The sequence below is a fragment of the Patiria miniata genome, unplaced genomic scaffold, assembly GCF_015706575.1.
Source record: "Patiria miniata isolate m_02_andy unplaced genomic scaffold, ASM1570657v1 HiC_scaffold_20, whole genome shotgun sequence".
Taxonomy (NCBI): domain Eukaryota; kingdom Metazoa; phylum Echinodermata; class Asteroidea; order Valvatida; family Asterinidae; genus Patiria; species Patiria miniata.
The window spans coordinates 33,937,348-33,963,189 of NW_024037059.1; the positions used below are offsets into that span (position 1 = coordinate 33,937,348).

A 25,842-nucleotide genomic window follows, 5' to 3' on the forward strand; every position below is an offset into this window, starting at 1 on the left:
GTGGTGACCGACATGGGTTTCCAGTCTCTTGGCGTTGGCAGCCGATCGATGAGCTTTATGTGCTTCTTGAGCCGGGCGAAGCGTGTTCTTTGTCTCCCTGACATAACTGCACTCCATGATGCACAAACCCTGCAGGGTATTAACATTAGAGGTGTGTTACCAACAGTGCTGTGGGTGGTGGCAGAAGAGTGGCCAAAAAAGGTGTCAGACTCCTGGATGTGGATCTGGCAAACAATGGGTGCGTTCGTTAGCTCACCTAGGTCGACACGGCTCAGAGTTCTCTGGTGACCGATGAACGATGAAAAATCTGAAATGTAGACATTTTTTTCCAGACATTTGGCCTCCGAAAATCAATAGGTGTGGAGGGGGGGGGGGGGTGTCCGAGTTCAAATGGGGGCACTGTTCAAATCCAACGAGTATGATATAGCGTTCTTTGATACAGCGTTCATACTATGAACGCTGTATCAAAGAACGCTATATCACAGAAAAGTGTACAAATACCACCTACTCATCCGACCGTCCCGGCCGTGTGCATATTTTGTGCAAAAGGCGAACATTACCAATGTCAGAGCGGGGCGGGGGGGGGGGGTGCATTTTTTTCCATGGATTTTTTTTTTTTTTTTTTGTAGAGCTGGGTTTATTCCCCCCCCCCCCTGGATCCGCCTGAATATGACCGGAATGTCACATCGTTCTGCAGTGGAGAGGATCGATATGCTTCAGTGGCGTTGGACTGCATAGAACTTAATGATTTTTATGATAGGGTAATTCGGGAGGGGAAAAAAATCACCCAAAAGGCATTGGTATACCCAACCAAAATCGAACAGAAAGCAGAAATGGGTTAATCAAGATTTAGTTTGATGTATGTCTCGAATACCTTTGAGAATTCTCAGTATTTTTGCCCATTTTTTAAGTGGGCGTATTGATCACGGATCCGATTGAAGAGCCTTCTTGTGTAAACAGCGCCCCCATTCAGCAGAATAAAAACAAATAGTCTGGGCCACCCCGCTTCAGTGACGTAACGTTATACTAGGAGAAAAGGAACAAGACCTTGCAAACAACAAGTGCACGTGAGTGAAATTCCCACGAACTCACCGAACGTGTATGTTTCTGTTTCGAATTCATTCATGTTATTTCTGACGGTGGTGCAATTTCACTTCTCTGACGTATGTCTGTTTATGAATGAAGACACATTAAGTCCCAAATCTGTCCGTATCAGTTTCTAGTCCGTTTCGTTTACACGAAAGAAACAAAATTGTTGCACTCAAGTCTTACTACTTTGTCAGGTCAGAGCTTATCATACGCGTATCACACACTGTACACATTCTGTACCGTGTACGGTACATTTTTGCACGTATTACTAGTTGTACGTGTACGTAGGCTGAGCATGGGAGAACGGAGCTCGGAAACAGACGGTGCTTCAGGCATGTCAGGACAGTTTGATGATGCAGATATCGCTGATGAGGTTTCCAGCAAGCTAAAGATGTGAGTTTGTTGCCATAAACAAGTTGCCCTAGCCTAGAACCGTGATCGTGGTGTGTAAACAATGCCACACTCGAGATTGTATCATTTCGAACCTGGCGAAATCGTCCCTCCATGACATCATGGAGCTAAAACTTAACATTTTTTTACCGTGTGATATTATTCCCATAAGAAACTTTCTTGAAATCTGCTTTTACGGCAAATCTTGCATTTGAACTAGTCCAAGTAACTTGAACCCAACTTATCGCCTTTTTTAACATTTGACATGGTCTGGCGATACTATCGCCAGACCATATCCAAATGTTAAAAAAGGCGATAAGTTGGGTCCAAGTTACTCGGACTACATTTGAACGAAATTTTGAGGTAAAATCTGGCCCCAGACATGCCAGATCTCGATGTCCCGCAACCTCCTCCTAATTCATGTGATTGACTGGACTCATATTAGCTGTACTAAATGGAGCGTTGAACTACGGTCATGACGGTGCCCTCCGTACAAACGCTCCACCAATTTGGCATACTTTGGTGACAGGTACACGGTCATCATGGCGGTATGCATTTTGTGCATGCCCTCGCGAGGACAAAAGGCCCAAAAAACTGATAAAGAGAATAAAAATGAGAAAGACAGTAACCCTGGATAGATCCACACATTCATGACATTCCATAAGACCCCTTAAATTGTTCCAAACAACCAGTAGGGATTTTGAAAAAAAAAAAAAGTCTGAACATACCGCTCACAATTAAATGTGTCTGCCGAGTTGTACAGGCCATTTCACTGACATGACTGATGCATAATTCATCGCGCGCGTGTGTGACGTCACTATTGAAGAAAAACAAGTCGCGCTTAATCAATGACTGTTTCATGTACTGATATGTGTCCCGCGCCAAAAACCCACACTGTCAGACGGCGCGGGGCACATAATGACATATGACTACATGAAACAGTCGTTGAAACCGCACGTGGGCGCACTGCTCGTGCGAAGTAAAAAAAGTTGTAAATTTGAAGAAGAAACACTATGTAAGGAATGCAAAAAAACATGTAAGGCAAAATAAAAAAAAAACATGTTTAGCGTCCTGCCTCTTTGACAAAAAGGAAGGAGGAGGCCCTTTTTTTTTTTTTTTTTTCTTTTCAAAATGGCCGCCCGACACATTTTTCAAGACAACGCGGCCGGGCTATTTTTCAAGATGGTTACCAGCTTTTTTCAAATGGCCGCCACTTGGACTCATTGACTATTTCCACAGCTTTAAACACGGTATAAACGTCTAAAAATATGATTTCTTTCGTCAGAGATCGTTAAAATTTAGGCAGTGGATATTTTGCCGGAGACGGCAAACCTTCAGTAAACGTTAGTTTGCCGGATATGCACTGAACATGCGCAGTTACTGTTTTTTAGTACTTAAACATTTTCCGGTGACAAATTTTAGTCTGGCTCCATGCCAATATTATCGTTGTATTTTTGTGTTAACAAGACGGGAATCAGACCATTTTATAATTTCGGACTTTATTTCCCTTAAAAAAAAATCCTCCAGAGCCACTTATCTGAAAAAGAAAAAGTAATACTCTGCAATAAAATGTTTGAGACATATTAAAATAATAAAAGAAGAATATTTTTATTTATGTGGGGATTGGAAAAAAAAACCTTAAAATTGTGGCAGGGGTCAGGATTCGAACTCGGGACATCCCACTCACTGGAGCTACATGTATTGCTTAACCACTGCACCAACTGTGCTATACAACTTTGGTGGGAATTTAATACATATTATAATTCAGCCCTATCTTAAAGAGTACAGCGCCCTCTGATGATATGGATTGCCGCCGGCAAACCTTTAGTAAACGTTAGTTTGCCGGCGTTACCTCCGGCAAAATATACACTACCTAAAATTTATCAATTTTTGTCTTTTAAAAAAAAAAAAAAAAAAAAAAAAAAAGGAGGCGGCCTCTAAAAAGGAAGCGGGCAGGGACGCTAAACATGTTTTTTTTTTTTACTTCGCCTAATACTTACATTTTTCTGCTATGGCCCATAGACTTTGTGCACGAGGTCTGAGTTGGTGGCCCAGTATGGAATTCTTTCTGGATTTTTTTTTTAACAAAGCATTTGAGAAACCCAGAGGTATCAATAATTATTATATTAGGTGCGGGTTGCTCTTTTTTGGGGGTTGGGGTCGGGTGGGGATGCTTTAACCATGCTTTAACGAACTAATTTTTTTTACATGGCCTAACATGCCTAATTAAATAGTAATGATTAATTTGTTGTACTTTAATTGTGATGTTTACATGTTCTTACAATATTTTTTATCCTATCTTCATCCTAGCTTCATGTTTCTCAAACAAATTTCACAAACCTCAATCGTCATAAAAATGGTCTTATTTAGTGGAAAAAATGGCATGTTAATGACTACATTTGTCAGTGTTCTCCAACATGTAGAACAAACCTGGCGCCCCGCCATGCTTTCTGCGGCGCCCGCCATGTTAAAGAAGTCCCCGCCAAGCTTTAAAATCCTGCCGCCAGGTTTAATTTTTTTGACTCTACAGTGTACATCTACAACTAAAATAATTGATTTCAGTTGTTTTTCCACACATTAACAATGTATTTCGATGTCATCCCAGCCCGATCGGGCTTGTTTTAAAATCTCGCTGAATCAATCACACGCACGGCCGGCCGTGCAAACACCAGCAATTCCCCGGCCCCATGCACCGTACGTACTATACTATTACCTACGCGCGATGTACACACACTGCACTGAATCCCCAGTTCCGGAGTGTGCCGATACTTCAAGTAGCGACAACCCCGCCGCAAAAATATATATCTGTATTAGTACACACACACAGCAGCAGGAGTACGTACGGCAGATCTTACGTGCAGCCAACCGACTTTCTTTTTCTCAGTGCTTGCACGCGCGGTACACAATATAATCGGGGGTGTGAAATCTCAGCTTTAAAGCTGATTTCAGCTTTTTTTGTGTTGGATTTCAGCTTTTTTCCCTCACTTGCTGTGTACAAAAGAATAGGAGATTTCCAAAGTTCAGCTTTTTTACACTTTTTTCCAGCTGTTTTCAGCTATTTTCATCAGTGGTCACTCACACCCCTGATAATACGCATTGATGTTTTTGTACGAGGCAAACGAGCTCGAGGCCAAAACACGCGTGCACATGGTGTTCCGATCATGCCGATTGTCAAAAGTTATAAATGGCGATCGTGTATGGGCCCGGTTCCTAGTAAGAGAACAAAATCCACTTTTAATTTATTTGACTTACCAAACTAGTTGGCGACATTTAAGAACATACAGGTAGGTCATAAATAGAGGGAAATTTGGGGGGAAAATGACGATGACAACGACAAAACGCAACATGAAAATAAAGATGACGATCGCACGGCACCGACACCACCCATAAAATCGCGTAAAAAAAACCCTAATTTGTATCCATTTTGTTTTTCAAAATTACAAAAAGGTGTCATTTGATCTGAGAGAAGTCTGCTTTAGGTTGAAAAGGAAATTTTTGAATGCTAAAAAAATCGGGGGAACTGGCTTGGAGAATCGCCTCAGATTGCACCACAGAGCATCTAGAATCCAAAATTTTCCCGGGGCCCTTAAGCGGGCCCCGGACCCCACGCCGTAAGGGCTTCGCGCTCCGCGCTCGCAGGAGTCCCCGCCGACCCCAGCGCCAACCTTTAATTTTCAAAGTTGGAGAACACTGATTTGTACGTGTTCTTTTTTATTCCTGTTATTGTTGACAGTGGATATTTGGCAAGTGCTGGTTTTCTTTTGGTAAACGTTATTTTAACGCGGAGGCTTTCTCTAATTGGCTGATATACTCACAACTTATTGGCTGCGCCGGCTTTCTTTTAGTAAATGTTAGTTTGCCGGGGGTCACAATGATACTAACTTAAAAGAAAGCCAGTGTGGCCGATATGACGTAACAATGTATGAGCCAATCAGTGAAAGCCTCCGTGAAAATAACGTTTACTAAAAGAAAACTGAAGCCGGCCAAATATCAACTGGCTTTGTTGATTAGGTCCTAATAATCATGTTTTATTTTGTCTAAAGCATTTCATTCCAAACTGAACTGAAAGTGTAATTTTAAACTGTTTTCTGAATCTTAACAAACTCCTCAGTGTTGAAATATCCTGCACAGAGTTGGAATCTGGGGGTTCTTAATCTTAAAAGATTGACAGAGTGGAAAGAAACTAACTTTAACCCTAACTCCTATCCATCAAAATCCATCCCCCATTTCAGGGATTTTTGGTAGGCAAGCCATGAGTACCAAGTCCATCAAAATCCACCTATAGTATTGGTTGTCTTATGGTGGATTTCAGCAGAGATGGTCCTAAAGCATTATGTGATGAAGCAGGGTCAGTGATGGATTTTGGTGGACTTGGTCCAGTACTTAGTAAAAGACACTGGGGAGTTAGGGTTAATACTGTTGTGATAAGTAGATATTTTTACACATGAATTCTGACTCTTTCACTTTCAGATATGTTTTTCATGAGAAATTGTTTCCAAGGGCATTGATCGTTTCAGTTTCAAAGGCCAGCACAATCTTGGCCTAATATTAGAATGCATTTAGCATGTACGTCACTACTTTTTTTGTGCACATGGACTTTCTAAAAATAAAACCAGACAGGTCAAGTGTAGAAAAGCTTGTCCCAGAGTGCACGCAATTGTAGTCAATTGATTCAGAATGTCTATTCACTGGAAGTCTTTTCATGCATCTTGTCTACACAATGGGCTGGATTAATCCAAACACCAGGCTAAGTCACTTGTCACAGTCAGTTAGTCAGTCAGTCAGGTACAACAAATATTGAGTGGCTCAGAGTGGAATGGGAGGAATATTATCACAAGGTAAACTCTGGACTTGCCGAGTGAAATGGAAAAGTCCAGATTTTACAAAGCGATAATATTCCTCCCATTTCACAATTAAAAGCCTCTCAATATTTTTTTACAACTGATAGGTCCTTGTCATTTGATTGTAGAAAATGAACTTCTATTTCAATACAAAATTGGTGGGAGATGTATTTCTCCCTTCTAAACACCAGCGTGCATTTGCACACAAATATTGCGCCATGGAACAAGGATGATCCTAACTGTTGAATAGTAAATCCCATTGACCACGTGTGGGTGAATGGGAATTTTTTAGCCCTGGCGTGAATGGGAGCAATAATGAATGTCATGTGATGTGAGTTCCACCAATCATATGACAAGGATCTGTATGCACCATCACAAACACTTGCAAATCAGGGGAAAATGCCATTGAACTTGCACGTGTCTGAAGTGGGTCGAGTCGTCTAGTGTAAGTGAAGATATTTATGATAATGTAGAGTATGGATTTGCTCAAAACAATTTCCATGTCGAACAGACCCAAATTATTCCTTGTTTTTTTATTTATTCTTAGGGAAGTGTCAAAGAATAGGACAAGTGTTTTGAGTCCACAGGAAATTGAGAAGGGAAGGACACTGGATGACAAAAGTAAGTTGAAATTACACACACCCTCCCCCCTATCCAACTTGTAGTACGTTACTTTTAAGTCTGAAGGAAGTTGTTTGAATGTGAAAATGCAGAGATTTAAGATTTCGAAGGACCAGTGGGCACCATGGCCATCTTGCCTTGTTGGTTGGTGGGTAGCCTACTGAGAGGGGGCATTGTGCCATTTGTGACGTAACTGACGCCTGTGCTCTAATTGCAACATGTGAACGTCTCGAGTCAAACGCTGGTCAAAAATGTAATCACAAAACTTCTGGATCCTGGCTCCTTGCTGTACGTTATGAATGCGCACGGCTATTGGTAACCAGCGATACAACCAGACAACCATGCCCAGTAGGGCACAAATAGTCGACTAGACAGAGTTCGGGCTAACTTTAGTCGAACCATGATTAACCATTGGTCAACAATAGTTCTTGCACGAACTTGCCCCTAGTTTATTTGCCGCATCGAAGAGTGCCACTTATTATCCAATGGTGTCCAACATTGCTTGGATTAGTGCCTCCAACAGTGCCTCCAATGGTAAGATGGTGTCCAGTGCGTCCCCTCCCCCCCCCCCCCCCCACTCCCCCCTTCATCCAAATCCTGTATGCATATCACTGGACACTGATACACATCAAGGTTATAAATACAAACACTGTTTTTGTGAAATTAAATAGAGCCCTCATTTGTTCACGCAAGGAATCCACTTTCATATTGTGATTTCCTTTGGCAGTGACTGAAATGATGATGGGCAGTGAAGATGAGGAGGAAGAAGACGATGATGAAGATGAAATGTGGGCATGGGAAGGGGAAACAGCAGGTAGGTAATTGCTTAGCAGGTTTATATGTGCTAAGCATGGAAAAGGTGGTAACCAGTCAGAAGCAATATACATCCCATTACAGTTTGGCTGGTAGCCTGTTTTTGCCAAGAAAATGTCTCTGTGCTTAGCAACACTCTGTGCTTGATGCTGATGTACGTCCTTGAATGCACCCAATTGGGCTACAAAACGCATTTGAAATGAAAGTATGTTGATTAGAATGAGCATTTAAAAGTGTGATACAATCGTCCACAAAACCATCCTTTAAGAACTGGGCGTTTTTGTGTTATCCTTCTGAGAAATAAATTTAGGGGGTCAAAATTTTGACTCACAAAATCAAGCATTTGGGTGCTAGTCATGCATCCTGCGGAACGTGTTCCACCAGTACACCGCATTCTGTGGACATGCGAGAAGCAACATTTGTGATTTGGTGCTGTGTGTATTATGTGACATACACACAACATGTACATGTACCTTATATTGAAAGGACATGGCTGGAAATATCTATGCGTATGCCACAAAATATCCGCCGCGTCCGATGTAAGCAACCGTTTTATTTTGTCTTTTCTCTGGGGGTCAAAATTTTGACTCTTGAAAATCGAGCTGTTTAGTGCTAGTTGTGAATCCTGCCGCACAGTGCATGGCATTCTGTGGATGTGCAGGAAACAACATGTGTGTATTGGTGCTGTGTGTATTGTGACACACACACACAACGTATACCGTGCATTGACTGGACCTGGTGGGTAATACATGTACGTATGCGCATGCCACAAAATATCCCCCACGTACGATGTAAATAACCGGGATTTTTAGTTTTTTCTTGGGAACGGGAAGACTTTAGGTTATTTTAGATTTCTTTCATCCAGACCGTTGAAATAGGATTAGTAAACAAAACACAACATTTCTTGGATTTCAGAGTTCAGACCGTAATTTCTTTAAGCAGATTGTGATGCTAACATTTGTTATCGTTTTTACAGATTTTACAAAGCGATATAATGCTTCACGATCACACACGTCACAGGTAAGTTCAGTTTCAGTATAGTGAACTAAAATGACACAAACTGGTTTGGTACTTTACCTGGTTGGTTCTTCTCCTAAATACCCCGCAGGGGAGTTTGAACGGGAGGCCAGAAACACCGGGGAAACCCCTTCTCATAACTATAAGGGTTCTCTTACGTGCATTGCATTACACAACACACGGGACCTATGGCTTTACACCCCATCCGAAGGACGAAGCAATAATGGTTAAAGCGAACATGCAATAGGATTTGTATGACTCAATTACATTGAAAACAGTTTTTTTGCCATGTTTCTATGACTTTCCACCTCCTTTGTAGCAGTAAAAGGGAGAAATGTCAACATCTTAGTTTTTATGCTAATGAAATGTCCATATTCATGAGCCAAAGCGTGATGTCTTTCAAGGCAGAACAGTAGTGTCTCCAAAGCTTTGTGTACAAATATATATCAAACTTTTCTTCATTTTCTTGGAGTAAGTTCCACTTTTTACTTGTTTATCATGTTTACAGCTTGGTTGGACAATAGAAGTGGCAAATATTTCTTCAAACTTTTTTGTGGGTAATTTTGAAGGACTAATATTTGTACTGTTCATATGCACTTTTGACAAGGAGTACCTTGTGTGGAAAAAGCAAAATAGCGCCCTTTTACATGTACTGATGAAATGATTTGCTAATAATTGGAAAATTGCCACACTTTTGTCACTTCCATTGAAAACAAGTATTAAGATCTTGTATGTATTGTTGCAACACATAGTAATATGCATGAAAACAAGGTGAGTTGAATTTCCATTGCATGTTTCCTTTAAGTGCCTTGCTTAAGGGCACAAGTATCCAGACCTGGGCTCAAACCCACATTCTGTAGCCTCTGGGTGCACACCGGTAAATAGGCCTAAATCCATCCGCCGAGCTCATGAATAAAAGTTATACCCTCAAAATATTCTATATTAGAGAGTTCTGGGAGCCATAACATTGGCAATGAACCTCTGGCCCGGACTCGGGGCTTCCAATTCTGAGCATTTTGGAAACAATTGGGCTTGAAAGTGGCGCTATTTTGCCATGTTGTGGCGGGATCGTTTTTCAAGATGGCTGCCGTTCCGCTTTGGGAAAATAGGGGTCGTCTTCTTTGGGCGAGAATTTCTCAAAAAGTCAATGGTCAACCCACCAAAAAATGAAAAGAAATTGAAAGACGACATGTCGATCATCATTTTTCTGTGCAGCTTAAATACCTGTGAGAGTTCTGAGTATTTTTAAAAGAATTTTGAAGTACCGGTATGGGCATTTAGCACTAGTGTCTATGGGAATTTATTTGCAGGGTTGCATCCCTCTGAAACTCCAGAGCATGAGTCTGGTGCAGTGCTCTTTCTTAACCGCTAGGCCATGACACTCTATCTTGGCATTCCAATTAGTGCTACAAAACTGGGTCATGTACGTATTGGATACTTGTGCATTGTAGGTTTTAATGATATGCCTCTTTGAAAACATGGGCTTCCAGAGTTTTTTTATTTGACAATGCAAACATTAACCAGTTCTGTTATGATTGATGCTTTCATTCACAGCCCAATGCATCCCAGCCCAACTGTCAGAAGAAAGGCCAGTCACATTTTCAGGTTTGTTCATATTTTTGTCTGTAATTTTTTTCAGAACTGAATCATTTAAAGCTTCAAGCCATTCCAGGAGTTAGGTCTTGGCAGATTTGGTGCCTTTTCACTGAAATGGATTTTTTTATTTTGATTGGCCATAATGGTCATTTAGTGTTTGATGACTCTTTTCAAAATGCCTACAATCCCCATTTTCAAAAACTCAAATTTCCTTCAAAGAAATGAAGTCATTCTACAAGTTGATTTGGCATCTGGTTAATAATAACGGGTTCTTATAAAGTGCTTTTTAACTAAGATCAAGTGCTTTACATTGTTGTTACCCCTGATCATTGGCCCAATGAAACATACCAAAGGCAATCTCAGCTGCCTGGGGAGTATACAGCTCGATGCTGCCATTTCAGCGCAAAGCAGCTAAATCAGCCACAATAACCATCTCTGCCCTCACAGGTACCCATTCACTTCTGGGTGGAGAGAAGCAATGAGTGAAAAAGTGCCTTGCCGAAGGGCACACGCACCACAACCGCAGGCTGGACTCGAACCCACAACCCGTGGAATTACCCGCAAACCATGAATTCAGTGCTCCAGACCACGAGGCCACGGCACTCCACGTTGGTTAGACACAAACATGCTATAATGGTATTTTTATTGATTTTAAAAAACTTTCTGCAGCCCCAGGAGAAATCGTTGACAAGATTTTCCAACAAGATCAGTGTAGAGAAATACGAGGGACCACAGAGCCTGCCTGGCAGCGCCACCAACCAAATACTGAAAACCAATAAGAAGGCACAAGCAGACAGGTAAATGAATATTCATATTGATCAGAATACAAATTTGAATACTGGAGAAGGAAGACAGAATCTACACATGAATAAGGGAATAAATGTGTGCTTGGCTGGTTTTAAACACTCTGTTTAAGACCGGTTGGAGTCTGGTTGCTGGTAATTACCTGAGCCAAATGCAAGGGTAATTCTCAGCATCTCATAGGAGTAAAAATTCTCAGCATTTCATACATGTACATGTAGGAGTCTAGATTTCATGTGACACTGGAAAAGTGTTTAAGACCAGCCAGTCGGTCTTTATCAACCGTTCAAAACTGGCCGCGTGAAGGGCTCTCAACCAGTAGGAATGAGTAAACTGTCTTACATGTAGGTATTTATGAATGAATATTCAAATATATCAACCAGTAAGAAAGCTTCAACTAATGTACTTTAGCAGCAATTAAAGTGTCTGGTGGTTGCAGGTTCAAACCCCACTCCAGTCAATTTCGTGTTTTGGGTGTTTTTTTTTCCACTTTAAAATATTCTTTTTAAATCAAGTTTAAAATATTTCCCAACGTCTTCACTGAAATGCATTGAAATTTTATTATATTGCTTTTTTGTGTTTTTCAGGGTACGAGTGAAAGACAAAGCGGACAGGGCAACAATGGAGCAGGTATGTTAATATATAAATGAGGTTAAACTCAGCGTCATTTGTAGCTTAACCCTAAAACCATTGGCATTTTCACAAGGTCAAGGACCCTTCCCAGTTCCCCTAAAATCCACCACTATGCAGAAACCCAAATGGTACATTTTTTTATTCCCAGCATTGCCCCCTGTAAGATTCCTCAGGTATCGTGTATAGACCAAGTCACACCTACTTACTAGAAATAATTAGAAAATTCAAAACAAACATTATTAATAGCATTTTGGTCACTCTGAGCAACCCCTTATACTTAATCTCTATGTTACAAAAGTGTCTGAATGTCACAAAATGTTCCCTAACTTATGAAAAGACCAGTACATATCCCATAAAATATGGCCGATATAAAATGTTGACATTTGCTGTTTTTATGTTGGGTAAATAACTCGAGAAGGTGTTTGTATTGCCTGTTGGTTGTCTGTTGGCATGATGTCACAGGTGAAAGTAAAAGTGGTTGTTGTCCAATTTCCACCACCATGCAAAGGTTCAATCATTAACCCTAACCCCTTGGGTATATTTACTAGAAAGTATCCTGAATCCGCCAAAATCCATCAATTTTGCCATGCAAAAAAATGTTGTTGGCCAGCGAGTCCATCAGAATCCACCAGTTAGCCGGGAGTATATCTGTTGAGATCCTGAATCCATCAAAGTCCCCCAACTGCTCAATATGGAGGTATCCTGAATCCATCAAAATCCTGCAGTACCGCTAGGCTATACTGTCCCGAATCCATCAAAATCCCCCAACTTGTTCAATACCGAGGTATCCTGATTCCACCGAAATCCTCCAAAACAGGGGTGTGGATGTTGATAGATCTAGGTATGTTAGAGTTAAACCATCGCTAAGTGATTTTATAGGGTGCTCATTCCCTTATCTGAGGATTAGGTTAGAATTCCTTGGAGTACGTGGCTGCTCGTTCTTGTAAAAATGTACATGCAGTAAGCAGGGGTCATTCTCTTTATGCTATTATTGAAGTGTTTTGGAGGAGGTAATAGAGCAACGGCTTAAATACCAACACTGTTATACATATTGACCATCAGGTACTAGATCCCAGGACTAGAATGATCATCTTCAAGTTGTTAAGCCGTAACTTCATCAGTGAGATCAACGGATGCATCAGCACAGGGAAAGAAGCTAACGTGTACCATGCCACGACCAAAACAGAGCATCACAAAGCTATTAAGGTTAGTCGCTGATATTTTACATTGAGGTTTTATTCGGTGTCAAGCCGTTGTTGGAACCACCTGACTGTTTTTGGGTGGCAGAGGTTTTGATCTCAAATTTGTTGATGGACCATAATGAGCAGTTGTGCAGCAAAGTTTGTTTTAGCCCTAAGCACCTATGCCCCTTTTGCTGGGAACCATCCTCAATCCTCCAAAATTGTGCACTTATGTGCAAAATGAAGGATACCCACTGCCTGAATCCTTCGAAATCCTCCAACAGCCCTGCCTCTCAAAGCGCATTCAGCCTTGATCCTCCAAAATCCTTCTCTTCTTCAAATGCCATTCATCCTCAACCCTCCAAAATGAACCAAAACTGAATGCCCATGTGCCCTCATCCTCCACAATCCTTCAAAATTGTCTGTTGCATTTTCAGCCGCAATCCTCCAAAATCTTCCAAAACCGCCTGGAGGATTTTGGAAGATTGAGGAAGGTTATGGTTGATAAATTTACCAACCACCAGAGATCCAAACAGATTTGACGGGTTTGGAATCTGGCATGGGCAGACAATAGTCAAAGAAAAAGATAGATCACCGTCATTGCTAGTCCTGAAAGGCCAGTGTAGCATCCTCTTTGTACCCATCTCTCTGACTGACTGACTGACTGACTGACTCCCCCCCCCCTCGACTGACTGTCACTTGTCAGCAGGCATGTGTTATTGTACTACAGTATAGGATTTTCACCTAACACCAATGAATGGGCTAAATCCAGCCAATGGTTTTGACCAGATGCATGAAAAGACATCTCGTGAATAGCCAATTTAACAGAATCTTGTGTACTCTAGGATCAGCTTTACTGGGCTGGCCAAGTTTTGTTTTAATTTGTTTAATTTTTTTTTCTTAGGTTTACAAGACATCGATTTTAACATTCAAAGACAGGGACCGATATGTCACTGGGGAATTCCGGTGAGTGAGAAACAACAACTAATTTGATTTACGTCACCCCGACGCAAAATTCCATCTCTTGAATAGTTAATACGGTACCCGCTGCTTTGTACATCAGATTCAAATCAGCCAACCGATCCTGTTAGCTCGGTGGTGGAGTGGTTAGACGTCTGCACTAGAAAGCAGGAGGTAGTGGGTTCGAGTCCCACCCGACTGATTTTCTTCCAACTTTCACTCGAGAGGTAACAGTACACTGAGTATATAGTGTTTATATGTCGGTGAAGGGCAAAACCTAATAAAGACGAATGAGGCTCGCTGGCCACTGCGTGAGACACAAAGAGCTAGCAGTTTAGTCAGTTGGTGCTCTGGGAGCCAAGACATGGCCGCAGTAGGAGAGGACGTCCACCCACAACACCTATCAACATGCTGTGTAGGGACACTGGGGCAGAGGGGACCGCTGAGATCAGATCACTCATGGAGGACCGTGCAACCTGGGTATCCATAGCTAATGATCGGTCGAAGCCGCCATAAGTAAGTAAGTGAGTAATAATTGAAAGAGTCATTCCCTGTATTTTTTTACAGATTTCGTCATGGTTACTGTAAACGCAACCCTCGCAAGATGGTGAGAACGTGGGCCGAAAAAGAAATGAGGAATCTTATTAGGTTAGAAAATTAAAAACTTTACAAAGTCAAATAAATGTTGTAACAATTCCTTCAAAGTGTTTTCTTGCCTTCCATTTTAGTGACCCGGTTCAAATCCCACCTGGGCCGACTTTCCTACCTGATTCCATTGTTTTTGCCTGATATATCAAAGACTATTTTCTCTCCCAACACAGAAACTGAACATTTCTGCGTTGTCATCCCTTTCAACGTTTCCTTGGGCTTCAAAGGAATGCCCCATGCTAAAGATTAATTCAAAAGTGCAATAAATAGACCAAAACAAATTCCTGTTGGGTATGTTGATTTGATTGCAGGTTGCACTCGGCCGGCATTCAGTGCCCGGAACCTTTCTTACTGAGAGGGCACGTTCTCGTCATGGAATTCATAGGAACCGATGGCTGGTATGTATCCTGTGGTTCAAAGCCTATGGGATTATTTGGGGCATAACGTAGGAAAAGCGTGTAAAATTACCTGCTGTTCTTGCTTGTATTGAAGTTTAATTTTTATGTGACACAATTTGGGTATTTTTTTTTACATTTGTTGCATTTGGCAATTATTTGAGGTTATCTATATCGTCTATACTGGGTTTAGGTGATCCCCCACTCAGATTTTTGAAATAAACATGTTGTTTCTCAAATTTAGTGTTAATAAAAGGAAACTAAAATACCCTGTAATCTAAAAACTAGACGAGATATTTTTTTAGAAATATAAGAGATGGTGTACAATGTACCTCAATCTTCGTGATGCTATGTGACACCCTCTGTCAGTTTATGCATGCTCAGCAGGGTGTTTTCAAAAACCTTTAGCTTCAAGAGCTTTTCAGCCCCGTGACTTTGGGTACTCAAGATCAATACTGGTTCATGTTTTGCCTCAGAAGCATCTAGTGAAGAGCATCAAATTTAGAATATTTCCATTTGATGCACAAAGGCTTCTAGATGATTCTGAAGTCAACGATGAAGCGATGAAGGTTTCCGAGACCCCTCAGGCCACATATCAAAACAGGCATCATTGTATGTGGCTAGGGCTTATCTCCTTAACGTTTCAATAGCAAAATCTGAAGCCGCAGCCACAAACTGTTATTTTTCCTATAGGCCGGCCCCATTATTAAAAGACGTGACCCTGTCTGAGAGCATGGCCAGGGAGCTGTACGTTGATTGTATCCAGATGGTCCGACAGATATACCATGATGCACGCCTAGTGCATGCAGACCTCAGTGAATTCAACATGCTGTAAGTAGGGCGCCTATTAACCCTGACCTTCCTCCTAGATCCATCAAAATCAGATGGTTTAGGGAAATTCTGAAGGATGAGGAACGTAGAGCCCAGTTACTATGGGATGTGATAGTTGGTGTTAAAAAAAGCCATGGATTTTCTGTCTACTAAAGGATTTTGTAGGATTCAGGGAGGTCCCTAGAACAAAATTCCTATGGAGAGAGGGTTCATTTTGTTTGGAATCTGTTCCAATTTCAGCACAGTTTTTTCTCATGAAAAGTTTTCATGGACAACAGTACATTTCCCATTAGGGCCCATCTCAATTAATATCAGGGACGAGTTCCAGACAAGTTGCAGGTAGAATCATTTCACTTTGTCTGGAAGAAGCTCTGCATTTGTCCTGGACATATTCCAAATTTTCATTGGCAACTGTAAAACTCACGAATACTGATAACTTCATTGCAGAAAGGTTGCAGGGGAGTTGTTCGAAATCCTGCAACTTACACCAGATACAATGTCAGGAACTCGTACTGGATATGAATTTGGACAGTCCCTAACTAAGAAATGAAAACAATATAAAAGTGGTAACAATATGCATCACACATTGTAACCTTAACACTACTAGATGAATCAAAGTCCAGAGGATTTTGGAGAAATTTGTAGGATTTCTGAAAATCAAGTTAAACACTTTTTACTTCAAATAGGGACTCTTGAAATTTAAGCACAAAGAAAGTAGCATTACATTTGTTCAAAGTGTAAGATTTCGGAGAATTCAGGAATGTTCTTTGGGATTTAATAGAGTGTGTTTGGGTTACTTATATCGCGACACCATTGACATTGTAATACCCAAGAATGAAGAGAGAGAAATGGATATGATTCGCAACGTTTCATTTCTAAACACTCATTTTTGTGTGTCTTTTATTTTTATTTCTTATTTTTTACAGTTACTCTGAAGGTAAACTGTACGTGATTGATGTGTCTCAGTCGGTTGAACACGATCATCCCCACGCGCTGGAATTCCTCCGAAAAGACTGCACCAATGTCACAGGTAGGCTGGAAACAAAGGCACAGACATTTGAGCAGATGTTACACTTTACTATCCCAATTGAGTGTCAGGAAATGCAGTCAGGCTTTTATGTAGACTGAAACGTTATTGGCTTTCTTTCCTTGCCTTCAGAGTATTTCCGGAAGAACGGTGTGTGCACTATGACTGTTCGCGAGCTGTTTGACTTCGTAACAGATCCTAACATTAACAAAGACAACATCGACGAATACTTGGAGAAGGTAAAAACAAATGTTTAAGAAAAGCAAAACGATTTTCAACCAATACCACAGTTTTACATGGAACAAATTTAAAGGCAAACCACTGTACGTCTGGTACAGCTCCAGAATAAATATTTTCCATGTTGAATATTGATATTTTCAGGGGGGGGGGGGGGGGGCCTTCACTGATGTCAATTTATAAACACTGTGTGCTTTCCCAGAGCTTGTGGGTAAATCAATTTCGGCAAAGAGACCACAGCAAGCTTAATGGTCGAGTAGTTAAGATGCCTGCACTAGTAAGCAGGAGGTTTGGGGTTCGAGTCCAACCCAAGCAAACCTAAAAAGGGAATAAAATATGTACTAGGCCGGTTTGAAATAAGTACGTTTAAAATTGGTAGGGGCCTGGACATGGATGATGGCCCGAGCCAAACGCGAGTGCTCTAGCCAGTTTTAAATGAATTTGTTTAATACCTCGCACATATTTATTCCCATTCATAAATACTTTTCAGTCAAAGAGTCAGATCAAGTCAAAAGTTATAAATTTCCAATGATTTTTTTAGATCAACAATTTTACTTTGTGTTTTGTGAAAAACCCCTCTCTAGAGCTACATGTATGTTTATTGTACTTACAAAATGTGGCGCAGAACGCAGCAGTGCCAGTGTAGTGTGAATTTAAGACTATGAAATACGGACTCATTGGTAGTACTGCGCAAGTGAAGATAATTAGGAGAGTGACTGGTCATATGTGCGGGTTCAACCAATTCAAGAGTAAAAGGGACCAGATTTCACAGGAGTCCAACTTTCATGTGACACTGGAAAAAGTGTTTAAAACCAGTCAGTGTTTTATCAGCCGATTAAAACCACCCACAAGATGGGTTCTCGACCACTATGGGTAAACTGTCTTTAGGTATTTAGGAATGAATTTTAAAGCCTTCAGACAGCTGTGACATACATTGCTCACAAATTATTATGTTAGTAAAGATCAAAGCCTAATGTTATGATTAACCCTTACCCTACTTGACCCTCCAATGCATGCCAATTGTGCCTCAAGAAAATCTCCTATGTTTTTTGCATGGCCCTCCAATATCTGCCATGTCATTTCAAGGGTAACTGGACAGGCACTCCAATACATGCCACAGAGAACAATGAGAGTCCTCTGATAACAAAGTGAGTGCCCCCAGCTGGTCAGTATCAGGCACCCTCCAGGGCCTCCAACTCCTGCCAATTGGAGCCTTCACTGTTTAGACTTGTTATCTGCCAAATAACTGCAGCTGGAGGGCATTGGCATAACCAACTGACATGCAGTAAACTACCCTCAGAGAGTAAGGGTTAATATTTGCCATAAATTTTGTACAAAAGTTGTTTCATTTTGCTTTTCCCAGGCAATGGAGTTGGCTTCTGAGAGATCAGAACAGCAGCAATCAGAACAAGAAAAAGTCGATGAAGAGGTAGGTTTGTAAAATCCATCCACAGGGGTGCTGTGGTTTAATGATTACGGTGTTCAACTCATGTGCCGTGGTACGTGGGTTCGAATCCTGAAAGGGAACATGGTGCTTGTGGGCTTGGGCAAGGCACTTTACTACGATTGCCTCTCTCCACCCAGGTGTAGTAAATGGGTACCTGGTCATGCTGGTAGGAAGAAATTCCTGCAAAGCTTGAGCGTCGTAATGGCAGCTGTGCTAAAGCCAGGGTAATAATAGAGTGCCAGGAGCGTCACTTTGTGACAGACATGAGCGTTATATAGTGTAAGAAGCCATTATTTTTATTATTATTGATAAAAGCATAATTCCACCAGTAGTGAAGTATTCATGAAATAGAATTTAGCGTTAGAGTGATGTAAATCAAAGTAGGTTTTGCCTAATCGTCGGTGAAGGGCAAAACCTAATTTGATTTACATCACCCCGACGCTAAATTCCATCTTATGAATAGTTCATGCGGTACCCGCTGCTATGTACATTAGATTCGAACCAGCCAACCGATCCCGTTAGCTCGGTGGTTGAGTGGTAAGACATCTGCACTAGAAAGCAGGAGGTCGTGGGTTCGAGTCCCACCCGAGTGATTTTTTCCAACTTTCACTCGGGAGGTAACACACTGAGTGTACAGTGTTTATACGTCAGTGAAGGGCAAAACCTAATTTGAAGTGGTAAAGTACGTACATTTTCACAGTTGCTGTCCACTATCGAATAAGTCGGTATTCGATAACTGGAAACTGCAATGGACCGAATATCCAGATATTCGAAACTGCCAGCTGCAACTACGTGCTGCACCAGTAAAAAGTTACAAGAAGAGCGTGCCAGTTAAAATTGGCATGTTGGCGATTGATATGGGGCGCTGGAGTGTTTTGTTGTGAGAATTTTTAAGGCCAAAAAAATTAATAGTTGTACTTCAGGTTACCCTACCTACCCTATTTTGACAGCCCCGACCCTAATTGTTTTGGGGGAAAAGGAGAAAAAATACCCCAAAACCATCAATTCCCACCTTGACTACACGCAGACACCTACATATGATCAACACGCAAACAATTGCGCCCCCCCCCCCCCCCCGAAAAAAAATCCTACCTACCTACCCTATTTTCAAATGCCATGTAATCAGAAGTAGAACTTTTTTTTGGCCTAACTGCAAAGGGCTTTAATCTGCTAAAAGGATGTGAACAACGAACCACCTTCGATACAAAGACTTGATTTCAAGTCTAACACGCGTGTGACACGCCTGGCTTGGATTTCAGTGTACATTGAAGAGGTGCATGTGTTGCACAGGTGCGCTGTCCATAGCACACAAAAGAGCAAGGGTTGAAACGTTCATGGGATTGTCTCATTAAATATTTAAAGGTCTTCAAGACGGTTTTCATCCCGCGTAACCTTGACGACGTTGGGGATTACGAGGAGGACATCATGAAAGTTCAGAAAGGACAGACAGATGAGGTGAGGGTTGATACAACGTGGGACATTTCTAGACCAATTAATCCTTACTCACTGGGCATATTTTGCCAGGAATTTCCTTGATTCTCCGATATCCATTTTTGTGCAGGAACCCAGCACACTCTTTGTACTTGAACGTTCAGCGGGCATCAAGCCCCATGTAATGGCAATACAACTTTACCTTCCTCAAACCTACAAAATCCTCCCAAACCCTGTCGTTGATTTTTAAGGAACTTGAAGGTGGCAGGTTTCTATTTTAATAATTTGAAAAACAATCCTTGGCATTTTTAAAAAGTTTTCTGTTCTTATTTTTTATCCTAATAACAACTTGTTTTGCCCCAGCAAATTTGTAATGATCACTGTGATGTTAGAAGTAGTCAATGGACATTTCTCCCCCGCTGAACTCTGTTATAAGTGTAAATGAATTATCTTTTAAGAGCCATTTGTCAAATTTTCATCCATTGAAATTGTACCCTCTGTTCAGAAATCTGTATTATCTTATCAGCTAATTTTATCCTTTTTTTTCTCCAGATCTTTTACCAAAAACTGACAGGTTTGGAAGAGTCCAGTGAAAAAGCTCAGGTAAGAACACTTGAAAACTCAGCTGAGATCACCGGAATTCTGTATTCTATAGAACTGCAAAACTTTGGGGAAGCTAATACATTGTGTGAAGTGGATTAATAATGCTAAAAAGAAAGTGCGTTTTGAGAAGAACCAACTGCATAAACTCAATGTTTTGGTCAATTTAAAGTGCACCTTTGTTCATATTGCACAGATGGTGTATGCTACTGATGTTCAACATCCACCAAATGAAGTGCTTACCCCATTGGCTTTTCAACCATTTATATAACTTGTTTTGTAATTTGTAAAGCCTGGATCACATTGTTTTTAAGAGTAGGTCATCACAGGGTTGTTCCTTAATCCTAATATAACAGTTGTCCAAAGCTGCCAGCTGCAACAAGATCCAACAGCGGCATTGTCCACTGACTAGCTCTCATTGTCTCAGAGTTGGCAGTTCATGCTCTGGTGTGATGGCCCAATGCCACAAGGTCCCACAGACATTTGCATCTGTTTCACATTGTGGCATCTATTATTTTAATACTGTGTACAATAATTGTGCAGACTCCAGAGGAACATGGGCTGGACTCGGAGGGTGACAGCGACACGAGCGAAGATGAAGAACGAAGCAACGAAAGCGGCTCCAGGTTACACCACAGACCACGAGATGAGTCCCCCAATGCTAAAAGAGTATGTGTCAATGTTGTTGTTTCTAGGTACACGTGATTGACAACAAGTACATCACGTGTCTGGTCAGAAGTAAATCACACGTCAATTCACAAGTAGTCATGGGTTGAATTATAACCAAGTTTATGCGTTGTCACAGTGCAGTGAAATAGCTTATGAGTTGAGTTGACTCAGCACTGGATGTCTTGTGATTGACTTGTGACTGACTTATGATCCTTCACAAATACTAGTAGTTTGAATCATAGACACAGGCATACAAGTTTTCCTCGGATCTGCTGATTTCCTCGTTTTTAACTTCTCCTGAATGCAATTACAAATTGAAATTTACTGTACAAAGTCTTGTGGGGTTTGGAATTTCTTCGTTTTTTCTAAATTGCTAGTTGCATGCCTGTAGACAAGAATGGGAGAATAAACCGTGCCAGCCGCAATTCAATCACAGGTCAATCATAAGGCAAACCGCAATTCATAAAGACAGTCACAAGGTATTTTCACTTCCATCAAGGGCAGATTGCAATACCACGGTCTTAGCCGGCTGGCTTAACCAGTCCAACTATAGCTGGCTGTTGCTCTTAGATGGTCTTGGTTGAGACACCAAACTGAGCCCATTGCAATACACCGGTCTTTAAAGCCCGCTTAGAGTAATGATTCACAAACAAACATTCCATGGTTACGAACTGTGGTGCTCACTTGTTATACCTGAGAGACTGCACGATTCTTGTTCGTGTGATTCAAATCATACGAAATCAAATGTGTCAATTACGATTTACATGATTGCATGTCGAGAAAATTGTATTTGCAGTGCAACTCAGTGTAGTCTAGAAGATTCAGTCTGTCCTGGAAAATCCTTTCTCCAAGCAGTATTCTTCTACATAAATTATCAAATCTTATCGACTGAAAAAAAATTCTGGCAAAAAAATATTTCAACACACCTGTGAATAAAAGAAAATCCCAACTACATGTACATGTATAATATAGAGACTAGTTTTGGCCAGCCCAATCCAGGCTAAGAGCATTTTCGAAACGACTGGCTTTGGCTTCGTCTTCAGCTAAAGGACATTTTAGGCCCCCAACTTCTGGAACTCCAGCTACATTTGGTGCCTTTTACGCTTCAGGAACATTCAGTCAGTTGATATGAAGCCAAAAGTTGGAATATTTCCGTTTGGTTTGTCTCATAGTGATTCAGAATTCGGAGACAAAGCCGAAGCCGAAGCAAAGGTTTCGAAAACCCTTTAAGACTGTCAGGACACTTAGATCATGTCATTGCTATGGTCTAACGTATAGACCGACTGACAGTTGGAGCTTTAAGGCCATCTGACACGCATAGACAGCTTTAAGACCCGTTATAGCAATCTGCCCCAGAAGTCAATCACAAGTCAGTCACAAGTCAGTTGCAAGTGAATGGACAAGTCCATCACAAGTTACATTATACGACAAATCACAAGTCAGTTGCCAACAAATCTGAGGTGAAATTGATTCAATAACAAGTCATTTGCAAGTCAATCACAAATCATATCACATGGCAAATTACACCACAAGCCATCACAAGTTAAGCCACAAGTAAGGCTACAAGTAACAGGCTATGAAACAATGACAAAGGAATAGCTTTGTCCGAGCTGATTTGAAGAGCTTGTCACTTGACTTGATTACTGGAGGATGACTTGTGATTAACTTGTGATTGACATGTGATTGACTTGTGATTGACTTGTGATTGCTTGTGATTGACTTGTGATAGACTTGTCATTGACCTGTCATTGACTTGTGAATGACATGTGATTGACTTGTGATTGACTGTGATTGACTTGTGATTGACTTGTGATTGATTTGTGATGGACTTGTGATAGACTTGTCATTGACCTGTCATTGACTTGTGATTGACATGTGATTGACTTGTGATTGACATGTGATTGACTTGTGATTGACATGTGATTGACTTGTGATTGACTTGTGATTGCTTGTGATTGACTTGTGATAGACTTGTCATTGACCTGTCATTGACTTGTGATTGACATGTGATTGACTTGTGATTGACTTGTGATTGACTTATGATTGACCTTTGATTGACTTGTGATGAGTTTTACCGCAACTCTTCAATGTTCCACTTTTTGTGGTGGAAACATTTATAGTTGTTTTAAGCCTCGTAGGGACATTCTTAATTACCCGGAAATGTACCTACCAATTTAACGAGAAAATCCTTGCTCAAAGAGAAGATAGGACTGGTACCAAATACCCCGAGACATTGTTCCACCTGACTTGGTATCATTCTGCAGAAAACAATAATTGAAGGTGGTTATAGAAAATGAGGGCACTACTTTTTTTCTTTTTTAAGTGCGTGGGCAATGGAATCCAGTTAGGAGACCCCAAAAATTGTGCGTACATTTTCCCCGTTTTCTCAAAATTTCGACTTTGAGAAAACAGTATCCACTATAGCTGAAACTTCAACAAGTTATTTGTTTTGCACCCTTCTGAAGATATGAGCATTGTTGCTTCAAACGAAAAAAAAAATGCATGAAAGTAAATGCTCCCATGTACCTTAAGTACATAACTTTATCTTTTCTGTTTCCCCACAGGAAAGGAAAAAAGCAGTGAAGGAAGAGAAAAGGGAACACAGGAAGAATAAGATTCCAAAACACGTCAAGAAACGGAAAGAGAAACTGGCTGTAATGCGAAGAGGCCCTCACAAGTAACACATTACATAAACAGTGTATATATATTTTATTTAATCTCTAGTGTTTACATTTACAATTTGCTCCTACAAGACCTATACAGAGTGAGTAAAAAAAAAGGAAACCCAAATGACGCCCCCTGTTTTTTACCCTGACCCCGCGAATCCTTTAAAATCCTCTTTGCCAAAAGTGGAGGAATTTGGACGATTGAGGTCACATGGCAAAAGTACGTTACTGATTTCGTAGGATGCACTTTGTCAAGGTCTTGGGGCAGACCTTGTCTTGTTTTTGCTTAGCCATGCATAAATATATTTGCAGGATTGAGGCTATATGCTATTTTCCATGAGGTTAATTGGAGGATTTCGCAGGATTGAGGCTGCATCCTAGCAAAAAGGTCTAGGGAGTAGGGGTTGAAGAAGTTCTGCATGTAGAAAGCCCAATCAATAACTAAGCTTTCTTTTATTACAAGAATCATTGAAATCACTCATGTACTTTTTGAGTTATGGAATTTTGAACACAAACATAGTTTTAAAATTTTGTCCATGGATCACATTTAAGGTACGTGATATTTCAGTAAAATGAAACCATGTCGTATCCTGAAAATGATATCAGAATAATCCCATAAGTCTCCGGGGTAGCCAAGTAGAAGGCAGGGCAAGACTATAAACTCTTGTCACTATAAAGCATGTTGTTTTAACATTGGAAGCAGAAGATGTTTAAATAAAGGTTATGATAAAAGCCAGTTATCATGGATATGAAAGTGTTCTGATGTGTTTTTTTTATATGAATAGTTTTCGTTTTGCTGAAATATCACTTACCTTTATTGTGATCTGTGGACAAAATTATAAATTGTGTTTGTGTTTAATAGTCCATAACTTGAAAAGTACAAGCGATATGAACGATTCTTTAAAAATAAAGCTTAGTAATTGGGCTTTTACATCCTAGATCTGTTACGCCTTACATGCAGAACTTCTGGAAAGAATAGGGGGCGCCATTTGGGTTTCTTTTTTTTTTTACTCCCCCCCCCCCCCTGTAGATGGATTGCTTTCAGCACCCATCTTTTTGCTGTGTTTTGTCCGGTGAATTCATTGACAATGAATGCACAAGGGTCTACTCTAGTCCGAAAATTTGGAAGTCTCCATGTGTATGAGAGTCCCAAAACTTAAGGTATTGAAAACATGCAATACAAGAAAATAAAGTGACATCTGAAACAACCAGTCCAACAACTCTTCAGTACTGCATCAATCAACTGTCAGCTGACTGCGCCAAAAGAAATATCTAGGATGTTAGGTAGTAGGTCACTATTTCTACACATTTCTCCTTGGTCAGGCACCAGACTAATGACAACGAATGAAGAAGTCAGTCTTTTCAAACAGTTGGACCATGGATGGACATGTAGAAGTCTAGTCTTTAGCCTCATTTTGAAACCACTTGACTTCCCTCTCATGTGCAAGGGTGAAGCCACTGCCAAATATTGAAGAAAGTCTCCTTTAAAAATTGAATCGAGTCTTCAAACTTGGTTGGTGGAATACTGAGGACCTTTTCTTTGCCCAATGACGGGTTTGGAGAAATTTGCTGGCTAAAGAGTGAGTAAAGTTGGCCTGATCTTGTTTTGCATCGTTTTGAGCACTTTTGGGCCCAGTCTGAGTCTACTCATGCATAGCCCTGTTGAACTAAAGCACACGCCTCAAAGATCACTGCAGTGCAAACCATCTTTTATATCATGAAGTGGCCAAATCAACAATTTCTCAAATTTGTTCATGACAATATAATATTCTAGCTCTTTGCAAATTGTTCTCAGCAAAATTTTTATAACCTGTTTAGATTGTATAAACGCTTTGTATAATGCACAATATTCTTTATAAATGCGACTGTTTAATCACACAAGTGATTAAAGGTAATTTACAACATTTGCAAACATCCAAAAATAAAACCACCAAATTATTATGAAAATA

The 25,842-nt window shown here is 40.7% G+C and overlaps 1 protein-coding gene across 1 annotated transcript; it reads left to right on the forward strand.

Annotated features, from left to right (window-relative positions):
• The first annotated feature begins 1,043 nt into the window (after positions 1 to 1,043).
• LOC119728768 (serine/threonine-protein kinase RIO1-like) lies at positions 1,044 to 24,209 on the forward strand. The gene is made up of 19 exons (XM_038201148.1): positions 1,044 to 1,482; positions 6,868 to 6,941; positions 7,669 to 7,755; positions 8,731 to 8,774; positions 10,326 to 10,376; positions 11,037 to 11,164; positions 11,756 to 11,798; positions 12,864 to 13,007; positions 13,887 to 13,948; positions 14,510 to 14,590; positions 14,902 to 14,988; positions 15,679 to 15,816; positions 16,743 to 16,846; positions 16,976 to 17,082; positions 18,444 to 18,509; positions 19,890 to 19,982; positions 20,511 to 20,561; positions 21,102 to 21,227; positions 23,792 to 24,209. The coding sequence occupies exons 1-19, from the start codon at positions 1,385 to 1,387 to the stop codon at positions 23,906 to 23,908; spliced, it is 1,701 nt and encodes a 566-aa protein (XP_038057076.1). The 5' UTR covers positions 1,044 to 1,384; the 3' UTR covers positions 23,909 to 24,209.
• The last annotated feature ends 1,633 nt before the right edge of the window (positions 24,210 to 25,842 follow it).